The sequence below is a fragment of the Poecilia mexicana genome, unplaced genomic scaffold (assembly GCF_051168715.1).
Source record: "Poecilia mexicana isolate PSO_F unplaced genomic scaffold, ASM5116871v1 scaffold_17, whole genome shotgun sequence".
NCBI lineage: Eukaryota > Metazoa > Chordata > Actinopteri > Cyprinodontiformes > Poeciliidae > Poecilia > Poecilia mexicana.
This window is the reverse complement of record NW_028263386.1, coordinates 4,881,264-4,899,161: the sequence shown is the minus strand read 5'-3', so window position 1 is coordinate 4,899,161 and position 17,898 is coordinate 4,881,264. Positions and strand designations below refer to the sequence as shown.

At 39.0% G+C, this 17,898-nt stretch overlaps 1 protein-coding gene across 1 annotated transcript in view; it reads right to left on the bottom strand.

Annotated features, from left to right (window-relative positions):
- The window catches only part of LOC106934325 (zinc finger E-box-binding homeobox 1-like), a 68,566-nt gene extending 52,232 nt beyond the window's left edge, over nucleotides 1–16,334 (bottom strand). Inside the window, exon 1 of the mRNA XM_015014145.2 lies at nucleotides 16,017–16,334. Coding sequence (XP_014869631.2) covers nucleotides 16,017–16,074 — 58 coding nt within the window. The 5' untranslated portion in view covers nucleotides 16,075–16,334. The remainder of the gene's footprint in view (nucleotides 1–16,016) is intronic.
- Between the last annotated feature and the right edge of the window lie 1,564 nt (nucleotides 16,335–17,898).

Genomic DNA, 17,898 nt, shown 5'->3' with positions numbered 1-17,898 from the left:
TTGTGCATCCCTGTTGAAGCCTTAAGATGATTTCTTCCTTCATTAAAGCAGTACAATGTCACAGCTGACAAATTAAACCTTTAATTTGTGAACATTTATTCACAATAGAACAAATACAAATTATGCTATGCTAACAGAAAGCGACCAATTTCTGATTTAAGTCATAAACAAGCAGAATTTTTACATGTTCTTTTACTTATGTTTTCTGCGGTTTACAAAGATGTCAGTTTTTTTCTTATTCCTTGTCTTTGAGGCTAAAAATGTGTGGATCTTTCCAATACTTTCTGGATTTCTCAGCCTAGCAGAAGCTTGGAGTAAAAGCAGATCAGGTGTGTCCAGCCAGTCGTAAAATAATCTGATCTGTGCAGAAGATTTAGAAATCCCAAGAGACGAGGAAGCATTTTAAAATAATTTTATGTAAGAAAGACTTCCATTTAATTCTTGTTTTGCTTATAAAAAAATGAAAATATCTCAATTCAAACCAGTAAATGTTTTCTATTTCAGTACAAATTAATATATTTTATTAACTATCCATCTTACTCTCTAGCAAACGCTCTTTTTAATCCCACTCTTAACCAAAGAAACGCCAACTTTAGGCCTCATTCTGACTCGTGTTCATGTACCTGCTTCGTCAATAAGAGTGTGTATGTGAGTAAACAGTGTGTGTATCATGATGCAACAGCAGTGCTGTGAACCACAGTGACATGGTAAAACGGTTCACAGCTTTGGTTGCAATGTGTTGCTTCAAGCCGTCAAGCTTCGACTCCAGCGGCGTCACCCCGAGCAACGCCGCCGCCGCTCCCTCCACCTTCATCCATAGGCTGGGTGGCATCCATTAGCGCTCCTCCGTGGGGACGGGACGGCCTCTAAAGCACAGCACTCAGGGAGCACGCACTTTCCCCTAACAGCTTCATCAAGTCTGCATCCCCAGAGCCCGACACACACGCTCGCACTGAGGACATGCGCCATCTCTGGAGGGCCCAATTAGCAGCCATCACCTGTAATTCAATAACACTCCTATTCTTCCAGCTCTCTCTTTCGCTCCACCGTGAATTAGCTTCCATGCTTTGGGAGGAACGGAGCATAATTGTGTTCAGTGTCAACAAACAAATCTAAATCTGCGCTGACAGTTTGAACAGATCAGCATATTTTGGTTTGGAAGCGACTCCTCGGGCCGTCTTTAATCTAGTGTCATGTTAGAGGTAACATGGACCATAAATCAAAGCTCAGAGAGCTCAAGATGGAAAAGAGACAGAGAGAGCGTCCACAGATCCACTCTGATGCTAATCAAATCCTCCGTTCCCTCTGCATGGATCCTGCTGGCTGGCAGAGGGACAGAGAGCAGCGACACCTCCATCAGCTAATGCTAATGCTAACATAAGGAAAATGCACATTAAAAATCACTGATAGAAACACTGCTATTAATAAGCCCTCTCACTAAAGTTACTCCAAAATTATTTCATCCAGGAAGTGACAACAGAACCCAGAACAAAATCTCAACACTCCAGATTATCATTTAAGGTCAGAGTTCTTGGTTGACTAATGCAACAAAAGTGACATTTTCTGTAAGGTGTGTGTCCAGTCACATGTGGGACAAAACAAACAAACCATATCAAACATGGGGGACGTGGTGTGATGGTCTGCAGCCGCATTAATGCCTCTGGACCTGGACGACTTGCTGCTGTTCACTAAAAGATGGTAGTGTCTTCTGGAGTTTATTGGAGATTTATAGTTTATCCATAAGTAAAAAAATACTTATTTTTCTTCAATCAGAACCAGATTGAATCAAAATCAGCAGGTCAGAGTTTAACAACGCTGCCAATCTCTGATTGGTACATCTATAAACTGAATCAATCAATTAGTATATTCAGTATAACAAGATAAAAATAATAAAAAAGAATCAAATATCTTTGGAAAACAGTAGGAAAAGACACCAATGTGAGAAAAGACACAGCCAGTCAATACAATGCCTGTAGTTTTAGTACAAGAGACCTGTGGCCAACAGCAGGCGAGTATCATCCAAATATAACCTGAATAAACCAGCACAACACTGATTAGACAGCATGGAAACCAGAGCAATGAGCTCATCCTGCACCAGTACTTCATGGAAACCAGCAATGGAGGAAAAGGCACTGGTGAATTTAAAGATGTAAAAAAAAAGTATTCACGTTTAAAGGGCAGCACATTACCTTCTAAACATCACGAAACAAAAACAGGAGACTATATCAGCCGTGTGTGACCAAAACTTCCTTTCTACACTAATCGTAAGAGCAAGGAAGCGCCACTTGCTGGTCAGACACACACACACACACACACACACACACATCCAAATACACACAAATAAGAGCAAATAGCTCAAACAGTGTCCACTTTCATTTTCTGCTTCAATGATAAAAATATTCCCCAAATGGAGAGCAGAGTGAAAAGACGGAGAATAAATCATTCTGCTGTGGCTCTAATCTAATTCTCTGCTCCTCCACTCCCACCTGTCCTGCCGCCGCCGCAGGTCTCTCTGCAGCCTCAGGAGTGTCTTTAGCAAGTCAGACTGCTCCTAACCCACCTGTCCATCTCCCATGATTAATTTCTCCTGAGAACAGTGGCGCTGCTCGGAAGTCTCCTCCCATCCTACTGTCCCTTTTATATTCTTCAGCAGAGCTTTTCCTCATTTTACTGGTAAAATGCCAGAGAATTTAACACACACTGTTTGAAAAATATATCCTGATTTAAGTGTGTCTTTTAGGTTAGGGCTTAAACATTCATGCCAAGCTTAAAAACACAAAAGAGCCAGTTACCAGCATTAAGTTTTACACTGTGTTTGAAGAGGTTAACTAAAACTTGAGACTCCCTCTAAAAACGCTTATAACTGTCTGTCTTAATGGTTTAAACATCAAATTTACCTTGATATCCATTCATACACACAGTGGAAACCATCTTGGCACTACTGCTGAAGCCAACATCCACAGTTTTCTTCTTTTACACTCTTGAAGGTTCAGCCAATGAGCAGCCTGGAAAATGGAAGGTGCTCCTGGATTGGATGGTTTGCAAAAGCCAGCGAGTAGCGACTCAAGTAGCATTTCAGCTTCCAAAGCTGAATTTTTTCTAGAATATTTCTAGATGTGCTAAAAAAAATTACAATAAAAACATTATTCTCGCTGTTGTATTATTTTCCCAGAAATAAGAATAATTATTTTTGGGGCTTCAAACAAATAATTAAATAATGTTTTTTTGTGTAAATTTCTTGAAACTGATATTTTTCCTTAAGGTTATCATGCTAGGTTGGAATCTAAAAGTAAGGTTTTCAAGTCCATTTTTAATATACAAGCCCTGACAAATTGTCTGTTATTACTGTTATTGTTCTGCCTTGGAGATCTGTTCTAAACTTAAACAGAAGTGAATTAAAGCCTTCCCCCCACAGGCTGACATCCACTTCAGTGACCGACGCGCCTGGGATTCCTGCTGTAACAGCGCCCTCTCCACTCTGGCTTGATGTTGTGCCTGGAGGCAGGCGGCAAGCTCTGAGCTCAGTTTTTGATCCACTTTGCCTCTCAGCTGCAGAAAAACAGAGAATGGGGCTTGCAGGGGTATGCAAATTTTACCGCCACCAAAGCAGAGGAAGAGAAGGTTCCCACTGGCTGAGTGTGAGGGACTTTTCTCCTTTTCTCTCTCACAACAACTTTCAATGGGACTCTTTCTTCTGACAAACAGCGGCCAGCACCGACACGTCCTCCACACACACTCCGGGATCAAAATTAATACCTCAGCTTATGGATTCCACAGTCAAACTGAGACTTCATGCATTCAGGAATGTATTGAGTAGCTTCACCACAAGGTGGCTTTCAGAGAGCTGAGGTAAAGGTTGCAGCTGGGAGCTTCTTAAACACATGAATATTCAGGTTCCTTATTTAAATGAGCAGAGCCGCATCTAAGAGTTTGGCTGTTCCTCAAACTGCAGTTCTGGTTCTGTATAAGACCTGCTGTTAGCGAGGGAGTTTTTTTTTTGCTTCCTTTCTTATGTTCCACCTGTATTTTCCTCCTTTTGCTTAGTAAATTATTTATTTCTGAATTACCTCCAAAGCTTACAAATGACCACAATCATTATAGGGTTTCATGAAAAAAAAAAAAAAAAAAGTTTGACATTTCTAAAGAGAGCTGAAGTCAAGTCAGAAAGAGACACAATTAGTTGCTCTTGGTTTCGTTTTAAATCAGAGGGCAGCGCACCGTTTCCCTTTCACCTTGACTAAAAATAAGCCTGACGCTGAGCGTTTGCAAGTCACACCTGCACAAGCGGCCAACACGTCTGAGTCGGGAAACGCTTCGAGTATCTGTCCCATGATCGTTTCAACTTCATGAATGTTCGCATTGCTTTGCTAAAGTATTCACACTACTTGAACTTTCACATGTTTTGTAATGTTGCAACCGCTAGCTTCAGTGAAGTTTATTGGGAATTTGTGAGACATGGAAGGAAAATGAAACATGATTTTACAAACTTTAGAAAGTGGAGTGTGTATTTTAATTTATATTCCTGTATTCTGATTACACTCAATAAAATTCAGTGCCTTTTTTCGCACAGCAGTCAGCTAATTAGTAAACACAGTATTAATTCAGGTGTTCTGTGAAGGAGGTTTGCTAAAGAACATTACCAACCAAATATCTTCATAAAACCAAGGAGCATAGAAGACAGTTCAGGTTTGTTTACAGAGACTTCATAATTCATTTTATCTGTTGTTTCTGTTATTTTATTTATTGTAGATAATTAAAATGTCTTCCAGTTCCAGTGTTAAATGTTCACTAGAAAGTTTATTGATCTTTGAAAATGTGTTCTTGCTTTACTATGCCGTTATAATACTTGAAAATGGTCTCAACGCAACAATATTATCATTTATCACAATAACGTTGATGTTAGACTGGCAGTTCGATGCTAGACTGGTCCATGAAGCCATCTTTTCAACTCTTCTGGAATTTAGGGTCAGAGTTCATGTGTTATTTGAGCTTTTGAGAGGCTGACTAGCTGCTACCAGTTGTAAAAACACAACTACAGACTATAGAAACTCTGGAGGAGATGTAGAGTTACAGGGCAACTGCTGTGCATTCATAAATATGGCCTCTACTAAAGAGAGGCAAGAAGTCTCACTAATAGGTTGCCACAATTCACGTATGGGACGGCGCAAACATGTGAAAGGAAGCGCTCTGGTCAGAACAGACCAAAATTAAACTATTTGGCCTACATTCAAAACTATCTCTGCACATCGCCTTAAACACTCTATCCCTGCAGGGACACATGGTAGCAGCAACATCATGCTTCTGGGACGCTTTTTCCAGCCGGGGAATTCTGCAAAACTCAGGTGCTGAAAAACACTAGAGACTGAGACAGAGGTTCACTTTGAAGCAGAACAAGAAGCTAAACAATACAGCAGGAGAAAAACATGGAATGGTTTTGATTGAACAATATACATTGGTTAGAAAGGCCCAGTCAAAGTCTGAGCCTAAACCAAATTGAGGATCTATAGCAAGATTTGAAAACGAATGTTTATAAACATTCTCCATCCAATCTGACTAAGTTAGATATATTTTACAAAAACAATGTGTAAAAGATTCAGTATTGTGTTTCCATTACAAATGTGTGCAAAATATTTTGGATATTCAGCTAATGTCGAAAAAGAACCCTCACAATTTCGCAATTGTGATGTTTCTATTAAATAAGAAACGCAATTGAAATTGCTGCATGTTTTCATTGCAGCTTTGCAAAATACACACATTTTGACACAGCTGAAAACCCACCTCATCTTGGCGCAAAAACTTTTTATCAGCAAACATACAGCGCATTTAAAAACTGGCATGTTTCCATTAAGCAAATGTATTTTCATAATTCTAATTTGCGCAATTTTAAGGTCAATGGAAACACAGCTACATGTGTAAAGAAATCTATGATATCAAGTACTGACTCTGTGTGACTGACACAAACGCACCACGCGCTTTTCAAAGGATTGTAAAAATGTTGAAAACTATGTCACTTTCTTTTAATGTCATAGTGTCATAATTATGCAGTGCTTTCTATTGCTCCATCACATAAAATCCAAATAAAAAAGTTAAATGTGTCGGGGGATATGGTTGCTTTTGCAGAGCAATGAAGACGTTTTCTTGGGAACAGCTTTCCTGAAACACATTAATAAAAAACAACTGCAGGAAGAACATAAATATAATCCAAATGAGAAAACTGGGCCATAATTTCCTACATGAGGTTTCATCCTGATGCGTTTATCCTTATCGGGGTTTACGCTGGTTTTATCTCACTGATACACAACAGCAACACTGTAACTGCTGACTTCTTTTACCTCATGGTAATTAATGCATGTAAATCCAAACAAAGAGCTTGTGTTGTTATGCAAAGCCTCGAGGAAAGTAGCAGTTTCCCACATTCATCCTCAAATCCACAACACACACACACTTTCCTCAATTAGTCAAAGCAACAGCATCGCTGGCCCCGATGCTCCGTCCCCTCCAGACCATAAAAGGCGATGGGGCGGGGTCAGTGCTGACTTAGTGAAGACATCCTGTAGTGCTTTGTCATTCCACAGGCCCATTTATGCAAAGGAAACATGCAGCAGCCCCAGGCTCTCCAGCATGAGGAGAAAGTCATGAGGACGACCACAGATTACAGATCAGTTACAAACCACTGTTACACACTAACACGCAGCAATAAATACTAACATAACCCAAATGGAACATACGTGAAAACATGTAAATCCAGCATTGTATGGGAGCGAAGGAAATACATATCCAGGATAATACTACAATAACATTTTGGATTAGTGTAGCAACATTTGCTAATGAGAGCACAAAGGTGAGTCGAGTCTGTGGCAAATCATGTTAGCTGCAAATATGCTCAGCGTTCCCTCTGAGGCAGGACATTCACATGACTCCTTCACACTGTAAAACAGCTGGAACCAGAGAACCCCAGGCTGGAGCACAGCCACTCAGAGTCGGAGCTCTCTGCTTTCTTTGAAGAAGGTGTTTTAATAAATCTGCTCTGCAGAGTCAGACTGTTCAGTTCAGGTCTTAAAAGCTGAGTCAAAAGAAATTCTCACAGGCATTTCTTTTGACTTTATAAAAAAATATTTTTTAGTATTTGTTTAAATTTTCACAATGTCATGACACTGGTATGAGAAAGATAATTTGTGAAAAAACTGAGCTCATCTCACCATGTGGCGCTGCTCATTAGCTAGCATAGCCTGTTGTGAATGATCAGGCTAGTTAACATGGTCACCGATAAGAGAGGATAAACGGTTGTCCTGTAACGACAGGTTGGTTCTCTGCCATTAGCACATTAAGCATTGAGTACATGAGGTTGATTGACAGCAGTAAGACCCTCCTCCTGGCTCTGATTGGAACTGGTACACTTTTTCAGACGGCAATAGCAGTTAATGAAGGAGGTGGAGGAAACAGATTATTTGTTTCACACTGTCTCAATATGGTGACAGTTCTAACAAATACTTAAAAAACATAGATTTTTATTAAAGTTACATACTGCAGGTTTAAACATGGCAGTAGAAAAAAATATGCAAACCTTGAAGAGTGTCTTCCAGCTTTAGGAGCAAGATAAAGAGAACATATAGTGAAAATGTTCCTTATCTTCCACTCAAACCGCAAATTGATTAACGTTTTATTAACATATTATCTCCTTAATATGTTAAGGAGATTGGAAGAATCTCTAAAAACCCGACAATGCTGAACTTTGAAAAAAACAAAACAGCATGAAGTCCAGAACCAAAACAGGAACATAAGGAACAACAACAGATCCACCAAGTAAAGTTTTCACTTCCTGTGGACAGATGGCGGTATGGAGCGGCGTTCTCGCTGACTCCTGACACCGAACAGCTCCAGCCTGGGAGTAGGCCGCTTTGTTTATCCTGTAAAGGTATGTTAACACTAGGCTGCATTCCTGCAGGCCCTAAATTGCAGTGTAAGATTACAGCACAGTCGAGCCTGCATCCATGTGCAGACAAACACGGAGCGCTTTGAAGGCGCAGGATGACGAAGCCGTGACCGCCAAGACGTGACGTTGGGACGAATGTCGACACCTTTAATTTACAGCAGAACTGCAGTCAGTGAGTTTCCTGTTAGAATAACACCGTCTGAAACCTGGAGGGTCTGTCTCAAGTTACAAGAAGGTCTGTTACAAGAACAGGAAATATATAATGGTGAAAATGAAGCGAAAAGATTCTATTTTGATGTGTTGACTTTTTAAAATAACATTTGAAGAGCACGAAAGCAAGAACCTTTTCCTAAATACAAATAAAAGTGAGCTAGTCAGCTACGCTTGTGTCCTTTTCCCCTGTCCTGTGGCTCTTTATGGGCAGTACTTGGTAAATTAGTGTAGACTAAAGTATAAAAACACAGTTTAAAAAAAGAATCAGCAGATAAATATCATCCATTGCTTTTCTCATATTTCTCACTTGTTTAAACTGCATTTCAATACAGAGCAGTCAATGTTTAGCTTAATTGCAATATCCTCTACCCTCTGACAAGCTACAAGCTCTGCACCATCAACTAATGTTTTTGTAGCGGTTTACAAAACTGCTGTGTCCAGCTACTGTTGCACAAAAATGCAACTAAATCCATAAATGCGTTTTATTCAAGCACAATAAACTTTTTATCTTATAATCAGAAACATGCCAACAGAAAGTTAACCTTTCATATCTACTTAGATGGCAATACATAATTTTCTTTATAGCATTGTTTTAAAGAGGCTGTTACAAATAAGAGCAACATCTTCCCTTTCAGTTAATGAAACTCTGTTAATAATTTGTCAGGTGTTAATAAATTCACAAACTTGCTGTAAATTTTCACTGACAACATTACATAAATTCTTTATGTAGATGTTGATGCTGTGGGCAAGAAGGATCTCCAGTAGCAGTCAGTCTTAAACCAAGGGTCTCTGCTTACCCACCTCCCTTGCTTTGGCTGCTGCTCTAAATCTCCGTTGCATCATAACAATCCAAAAGTTAAAAAAAAGTAAGAGGAAAACTATTTTCAGCTGCACAGAATTTGAGACATGTGGGAATTATTGTCCAAAAAAGAAACATTATGAACAAACGTCCACAAAAAGAGAAAATCGGAACTAAAATAACAGAGTTATTCCAACAAAGGTAAAATGGGAAGAAATTACCAGCAGAAAAAAGCACCTTTACAATCAGAGTAAAGCCTCTGTGAATCTGAAATCATTGAAGAATGATCCAGGCCAAGTTTGGATCATCTTCATTGTGTTAGATTATGAATCAGAGGTGAGAGAGAAACAGGAAGTATTAGCATGGCTTCTGGAAAGTCCACTGTATTATTTCACAAGCAGTTTCTGATTTTATTTTATGGTGAGTTAGAGGTCTGCACACCTGTGCAATCTGGAAAGGTGCAGTACAACATAGAGGTACTGAGAACAGAAAATGACTGACTAATGTGGAAAAATACTGATAGACTATTAAACTAATCATTAGTTCCAGCCTTACAATTGCTGAAGAGTTGTTATTATCAGCCACATCTAGCTTCTAATTTAAGATAAGCACAGCAGGAGTCTTCTTAATAACTTTCCAGCAGAGTTCAGTAACCTTTGAGTATGCAGACAGATTAATTTCATTTGTTGATAATATAAAGTGACCTGAGGACGTGAACTGCTGAAGCTAAAAGAAACTGCAGCTTCTGAGATATTCTAGCTGGTATCAGCAGCCGTTTGCCTCATTATGGTGATGACTGGCAGGGGGTCTTGGTACCATTAGCACAGGCTAATGAAAATCAAAGAGGTGCTTGTGATCAAGCTGCCTGTGTCAGGTGGAATCAAACTAAGACAGACACACGTCTGAAATGAGGCGGGCTGAAACTGAGAGAGAGGAGGAGGAGGAGGATGAAAGCGCTGCGCAATGATTCACACACACACCAAACACCTTTTGCCATCTTGATTGTGCGCCTCGCTTTTTTACCTCTCAGAATGAGAGGTACAAAAATCTCTTTTAGTAAGAAAATAACCGAAATCAGCTGGATGAAAGGATTCAAATCGAGATTCGTCGCTCTTGGTGGCGAGAAAATCCAGTAATAATCGGTGAAAATACACCTTTATAGGTGTTGCATCACCTTGCATACCTGGCTGTCTCCCGTCCAGGAAAAAAACCCCACCTTCACTGCAGTAACGGCACTGACCGCCATTCCCTCCAGCTAAACCAAATTGCATAACGATTCATCGCAGCACAATAGATCTACAAGGAGATATTTGATAGGGATGCGCTGCTATTTTAGCGCTCTGCATGAAAAATAACGGAGGAATAACCACCTTATGCACCGGTCATTTTCCACAGCAGGCAGACACACACACACGCGCGCATACGCTCAGATTTACACGGAGAGCATGGGGTGCACTCGACCAAACGGGGCAATCAGTCCACAGAAAGAAGCACATAAAAGGAGAGATAAAGCATGCACAAGTGGGTCAGAAATGCGATAAATCCCGCGAGAACAGAGGGAAGCGAGCATCCAAGCGAAGCTGGCATGGCACACGGGAGAGGGGAAAAAAAACTACCAAAATAAAATTAAAAAAAAATCCATGTCTCTACCTGCGCAAGTTGACATTTGGAGCGCTAATCCTGGCTCGTCGGAAAACACAGAGCCTTTTTAGGAAACGGTGAGAGGATCCTGAGAGCCGCAGGTGTTATTTGTGTTTATTTCTAGGCCATTTGTCCGCCCCGCTATCCGCGTTCAGGTAAACATGATGATGATGGTGGTGATGATGATGATGATGATGGCTCCTGTACAGACGTACAGAGTCACCGTCGTGGCGTCAGCAGGAGGGGGAAAAAAAGGTGCTTTCCAGCCCTCTGCTCAAACACACACACACACGTATACACACACAGATAACGCTTTAAAATGATCTAAAATGTCTATTTATGGGCTTTTATTATTGGCTGGAGCCGAGAGGAGGAGAGGACAGGTAAGAAACGGTCCAATGAGAGGCTCTGACTCAAAAAGGTCGGCTAAATTTAAAGTTATTACACAAAATCCTATTTACAAAGCTTCCACTTCAGTACTGAAATAATCCGACCCACAAACACACATTCCGAGGTTGCTTTAGTGATAGTTTTATTACCTCTAACAGAGACATATACTCAGTATATTTTTCTGTGGCAATATTTCTTGACTCCTTAACAAAGAATTATAAGATTTCCTAACGTTCACAAATCTGAAATTATTCTGGACTTCATTCATCAATTTAAGCAAAAATAATTACTTTAATTAAAACTGTTTGAGCACATAGCTTGCTAACTGTAGATGCCAACCTTTATAGGCGTGATAGCCGACACGAGAGCTGCTCAATATATCGCAAACATATCGTCAACTCAAAATCAGTATTTGCAATATCTATATTCCAAAGGAATATTTGGAGTGCAATATTTGTTGCCTAATATATTCCAAGTGCTATGACCTTGCATTTTTCAGGCTAATGTAATATTTAGCTGGTTGTACAGAGTATCGGCAGAAGATGCTCACAATGGACTCCAATGACATAGCCCGAAATGCTAAAGGGAAGTGCTAAGGAACATCTTTATTGGTAGACCAACGCATTTCGCCTTGCGACCTTCATCAAGGTCATTCCAGGGACAATGACCCAGATAAAAGCCACAAGCCGAAACGCGTTGAATTACCAATATAGTTGTTTCTCAAGGTGCTTTCACACTTTATAGTCCACTAGACTTAGTCTGATTTGGAACTAGCATTACAACATTTGCTGCATTTTCAACTGGCGTGGTTCACTTTCACACTGCACTTTCACCAAGAATCACTGATTGAAACAACAGGAAAACTTCTGAAGAAGACAACTTTCTTCTTCACAAAATGTAAACAAAAACAAAATGGTGTCAGATTTTAGCAGTTCTAGGATTTCTCTTTTGTCTTTGGTAAAAGACCACCAGTCATTTTTCCCGCTAGTGCTAGAGTCATATGTTTGTCTTGGTTGTATTTACCCAAAATGCCTTGCGCTGTAGTCCAGGTCCTGCTTTTGGAGTAGTCTCCAGTCTGCACCAGAGTTCACTTTAACCAAAATGAGACCTAGGTTTATAGGTGGACCAGAGTTTGCTTTTTTAGCCCGCTTCAGAGTTCAATTATGCATTCACACCTCTCCAAACGAACTGGACTTTCTAGGCAAACAAACTAGAATTGAAGTAAAATGGACTAAACAGGGCTGCTGTAAATGCACCCTTAGTACTTCAAGTGTTGCTGAAGTCTTCACCTTACAGGCCCTTGAACGTTCCTCTGAAACTTGGGAGTCAGTGAAGTTGTACCAGAAAGGTTTTGGAATACAAAAAAAAAAAAAAAACTGTGCAAGATTTTCTAATATCATGTAGCTCTAGGTGGCATTTCCTTAGTTCCCACATCACCAATTTTTCCAAACAGTCAAAATCTGTTTTTTCTCTATTCACAAAATAGAGAAGTAACCTTCTTTCAGCCAGCTGACCTCTGGTGCACAGCAACAGCTGGAGAAGAGGGGTGCTACATTGCTATGCACGCATAAAGCAAGAGAAAATTTCAGTCACTCCAACAAGTTCTCTTGCGCTACATGTTCCTTTAAGAACCCCTACAAACTGGTGATAAGCTGGTGACTAATTGCTACATCAATTAATAAAAGACATAAAATGCATTTTACTCCTCCTTAAATCTAAAGGTGCCAATGAAAAGCTTGTCACTTCACCTCCTTGCAATTTTCTACCATTGTACTTTCAATCTTTTCATACTGAACTTTTTTGGGTATAAATGAAGCTATCAGTCATGGAAATCATGACTCCCTTTCCAATCATATGCATTTAATACCCATTTTGTTAGCCCGTGATTTAAAATAAATGCCTACATTCTACTCTGAGTTTAGTCAAAGCAATGTCAATAAGTTAGCTTTGAAACATATCATCAAAGTCACATGACACGACTGAGGCGACATCATTCAGGGGAGGGTGTGGTCAGCATCAAACATGAGGCTGATCCCTAAAATACAGAGTTAACGATGTGCTTCCAACATTTCTATTACAGACATAATGATGTAAAACATTTATGACCTAATGGACTCAAATACACACAGGTCACACCCTCACAGCATCCATGTGAAGCAAAGCTGCACAAAGTACAAAGTTGCAAAAACGTTAAACAAAGCTGTACAAAGTAGATAAAGCAGTAAATTGGGCATTCATTCATTCATTCAGATAACACAACCCTGAAAGTGTATCAAATTAAATGTGTTACTGGTGTATGTATATAAAGCCTGATTAAAAGTTGTGGTAATTTATTGTATGTAAATATACTTAGGTTTTAGACAGAGGCATTCAGATTGAGGAAGATGGAAGGAGGACAGGATGAGGAGAACTACAGAGTAACACAGAGGAATAAAAAAGGCAGAGCTCAGCTGTGAGGCATGGAATATCAAAATATACTCTCCCACAAAAACACTGCAGAATGGAAAGGCAGCAACAGTAATCATATGGTCAGCAGAAATTTTGCCAATAAAACTTTGCCCCATATTATCAAACATCACACTTAAAGTTTGCTTGGGGTCATCGACAACAAAATAGTGAGCTGCACTTTCACACAACATCATAAACACTTGATTAGTTGAGGTCACACCTTGAGAAACTTAAAAATGCCCGACACTTTGGGCTCTGAACATGTAGTTACCAAAACCTAAAAACTGATGCTTCTCAGTAACTTAAAACATAACTGAAAAGAAAATTAAGTTTAGTAAATAAACTTAAGAACACAGCTTTATTACACAGAGCGATATATTTCTGATGCTTACTTCTGTTAATTTTGATGATTATAGGCCACATCTAATTGAAACTCAAAATTCAGTTTGTCAGACAATTACATTAAGCCCATATAAAATAATTAAAAATATATATTTTTTAAAACAAAATGGACAGATCAGAAATATGGACAACAAAGTCTTATGATAATTTGTGGAATTTATTGTGATCACAGTCAAAGTGGAAAAGGTGTTTGAAAATGTATTACCATCATGATTGTCTTTTTGTTTATTCTTCTGTCTCTACAAACAGCCAGAGTGCAGCAAACACAAATACCGCTCTAAAAGTGAACTTGCCATATTCAGTAGGCTATTGAATGCACAATTGTTGCATTAGATCATATTGTTAAATGTAATTATTCAATAGGTGCTTTCATGTCACTAAAATTGGAAAAAGGATAGTTCAAACTGCAAATGTAACAATCCCAATCAAAGTTTTGTGAGTCTGAAAGTTGATCAAGCATTATGGATTATTTTATCATTGCCATAATTTTTCTCATTTCCACGATAATGATACGTACAATAACTGCCCATCCCAATGTCTTATACACCTTCTTTTCTTACATTTTTTTCTTCCACTAAACTTTCCACTAATATCTTTGGGGAAGGCAATCAGAGTGCAGTCCAGTTTCTTTATCAATGACGTTTTGTTGCCTACCCTCCTTATCAGTGTCAGTGGCAGCTGAATAACTGTCAAGTCAACAGTTCCTTGATTGTGTTGTAGGCCCTAACATGCACATAACATAACTTTTCTGTATGAATAATACTTGTTTTATTGATCTTATGTAACATTATCTTCTCTGAGAAACTGAAATATGAGTTATTATTAGCTAAAAATCATAATCATCAAAATGATCAAAATAAATGTAATAAATCTTCAGTATTTGAATTTAATTTTTAAAATGAATTATTGTTTTAAATCAAAAACAATCCTGTCAATGATATAGTTGTCAACTGTTTTAACCACACACTCTTCTGTATCAGTTTTATGTAATATGCAAATTTTCAGAGAAACTAAATGATTGACTGTTTATGAGCTGTAAAAGCATCAAAAATATCAAAATAATTTGATATTCAACATTTCATGAATAATAAAACAACATTTTTTGTATTTAATTGCTGAAATAAATAAAGTTTTAAGGACATTCTACCTTATTAAAAAGCACCTGTACAACCTTTTTGGGGAAAAGTCTACTGTAAAGTCTGTATGATTAATGAAATTACAAAGGCATAATAAATATTAAAATTGCAATAACTGTACTTCTGTGTGTTTTGTCTGATTACATGTGTAATATCAAGAAAATTTTACTCCAATCTGTCATGAAGTAATAATAACCATCGCCATGTGCATTAAGGATTTCATAATAAAAAAAGACAGGTGAAACTGAATCAGAATGCATTTAGTGACATAAACTTTCTTGAACCACTTAAAGAGGCTAAAATCCAGCTTTCCTTACAGTTTGCAGGTGCACAGAGCAGAGAACTAAAAATGTCGCCTTTTAAACAACAGCTATTATAGTTTCAACTCTTACCTCAACAAAGCCAACATGTGTTGCTGCAGTTGTGGCAAGCAAGGCGGGGTGAAGAGGACATAGAATAAACAATCCAACTGCACTGAACACAGCACGAACTACTGCTTTCTCAATTTACCATGCGGCCATAAAAGCAACACAAGACGAAGTTCAATCATTTTGAACGGGAAGAGAGGAGAAAGCTTCTGTCCGGCCCGAGGTGGCAGCAAGTTAGCATTGCAACTAACCCCGCAACAACCTCGCCCTAAAAATCACTAAACTGCAGCGGGCCACGTTGTTACGTGAAAGCCCCTCAACCTGCCGCCAAGTGTTGCTGATCGGCGAGAAAGTGCTAAAAAGGAGCACCAGGAGCAAAGATGGGTGACAAAAAGTGAAGGAAAGTGGAGGATACATCCGAGAACGAAGCGCTCCTCGGGTTATTCTAACAGGCGGATAACGGTTCTCTAACGGCCAGGCGGCCCCAGAGCACCGCTAGGCGGAGAGCAGAGAGAGCCCAGCCAGGTATAACGGTACACCACCGCACTCATTCGCCCGTCAAAAAGTCCCCGAAATTACCTCCAACTCGCTCCCAAAAGTCTCCGGGAGGACTTTAACGAGCGAGAAAGCTCTCGGACAGCCCGTCCGGTCCCCCTAAAGGCGGTTTGAGTGGACTTTGGACTTACCGCTGCTCCTCCTCGGGTTCGCCTGTTTTCTGCGCTTACACCTGGGGCCATCCGCCATGATCCTCTCGCTGGGTCTGAAGCGCAGCCGTTCCGCGAGTTACCTCCTCCCTCACCCGCCTCCCTCCTACTCACCCTTCCTCACCCCCCTCCCGTCCCTTCCCCCACCTTAGCAAAAAACACCTGGTTTGCGACACACCAGCAGCTTTTACGGCTTTTCGAACACCTCAGCACGGCCCCTCCTGCTGGCCGCACAGGGGTGGATGTTCTCCGGACAGCTCTACCAGGCTCAGCCCGCTACCAAGTATGATCAAGATGCAAGGTGGATGTTGTACAGGTGGACATGAGGAAATGTGGGAATAAAGGGAGGTGGAGAGAAAATACTAGCTTTACTATATTGGTAGAAATTGTTGTTTAAAAAAAAAATCTATGAGAACTTAAAAAAAAAAGAAAAAAAAAAAAAGAAACAGAGAAAGATGGGAAAAGTTAAAGGAAATGGCTTGTTTAACTAGGTCTCAATAATTATAAAATTAATTCCATCAAAACCAGTTTTCTCATATTTCCATATTATATAAATATGAGCATACACACATATTGATATTTTATTTCTGTTAATGATGACAACTAATATAAACATATTTAATTTTATAGATACTGAACATTTTTCATTAACTCACATTTCTAATAGATAGATATTGGAAATGACAGTACAGTTCATATATATATATATATATATATATATATATATATATATATATATATATATATATATATATATATATATATATATATAGAAAGAAAGTATTTTATGACATATTTTAAAACCAGACCCACCTGGAAAGTTGCTGAAAAGCTCCATCTTGATCTCATCTCACCACAGCAGGTTATTCCAATTAGATCCTAAAAAAAACACACACACAGTCATGTTTGTGATAGTGAGCGAGAAAATAACTTTCTAGACATGCTTCTCATTCAAGTGGTTAGCATGTAGATAGTATGCTATGGTTGCTAAGGAGACTTAGTGCCACCAAGATGTCTTTCTGTGTTGCAGACCTTATGCTGTGATTTTCTTTTAAAGATATTTTTATCTCCTTTCTCATCCTCTTGACTATGAATAGGGGCATGATTTGAACCTCCTTTGGGTTAGGGTTAGGGTTATCACAGTTCCAGTTCTTTTACACTTTTGCTGTGTTGATCTGACTGTACATAGTGTCACGTTTACGCAAGACTGTATTTTTCTGTCTAACATGATATGTTTCCTCATGTTTCTCAATTTCAAGAGAGGCCAAGAAAACAAGGAAACTATAAAAACAAAATAATCTTTTGTGCAGTGTTTTCTTAATAAAGTGCAAGCAATTATAATTTGAGAAAAAAAAAATCTAAGCAACATTTTTTACAGTAGAGTTTAAGGAACTATAACACAAGAAATAAAATTTCAAGAGGGAATCTGAACCCAAAGTATTGATCTTTTCACTCTAGTATCAGTCTGAAACTAATGCTGAATTGGAAGCAACATTATGAATATTTTGTATGTATCCGTCCCCTTTAACTCTTATCAAAAAAACTTTAAGATTTAATCTTTATTCTGTATTCTACCGGTGATTACTTAAAACATGTCTTTAGTAATGTGAGACTATATCTTTTCAAATTTATTTCAAGTAAAGGCTTTCTTCTTATTTCACTGTAAGGTTATGCTACTCCAATAAAATATGAATCTGTGTTAAGGCTTTTCAAGGCTGCCTAAGCTCAGGATGTTACTTTAAACAAAAACAAGGTGCAGAGTATTTCCTCTGAGCAGAAACAGAAGATCAGGAGCAGTTTATGGAGGGCCAGATGAGGGGCCTTTAAGGTCTGGCAGAGCTATTCTTGTACCTGCCGACGATCA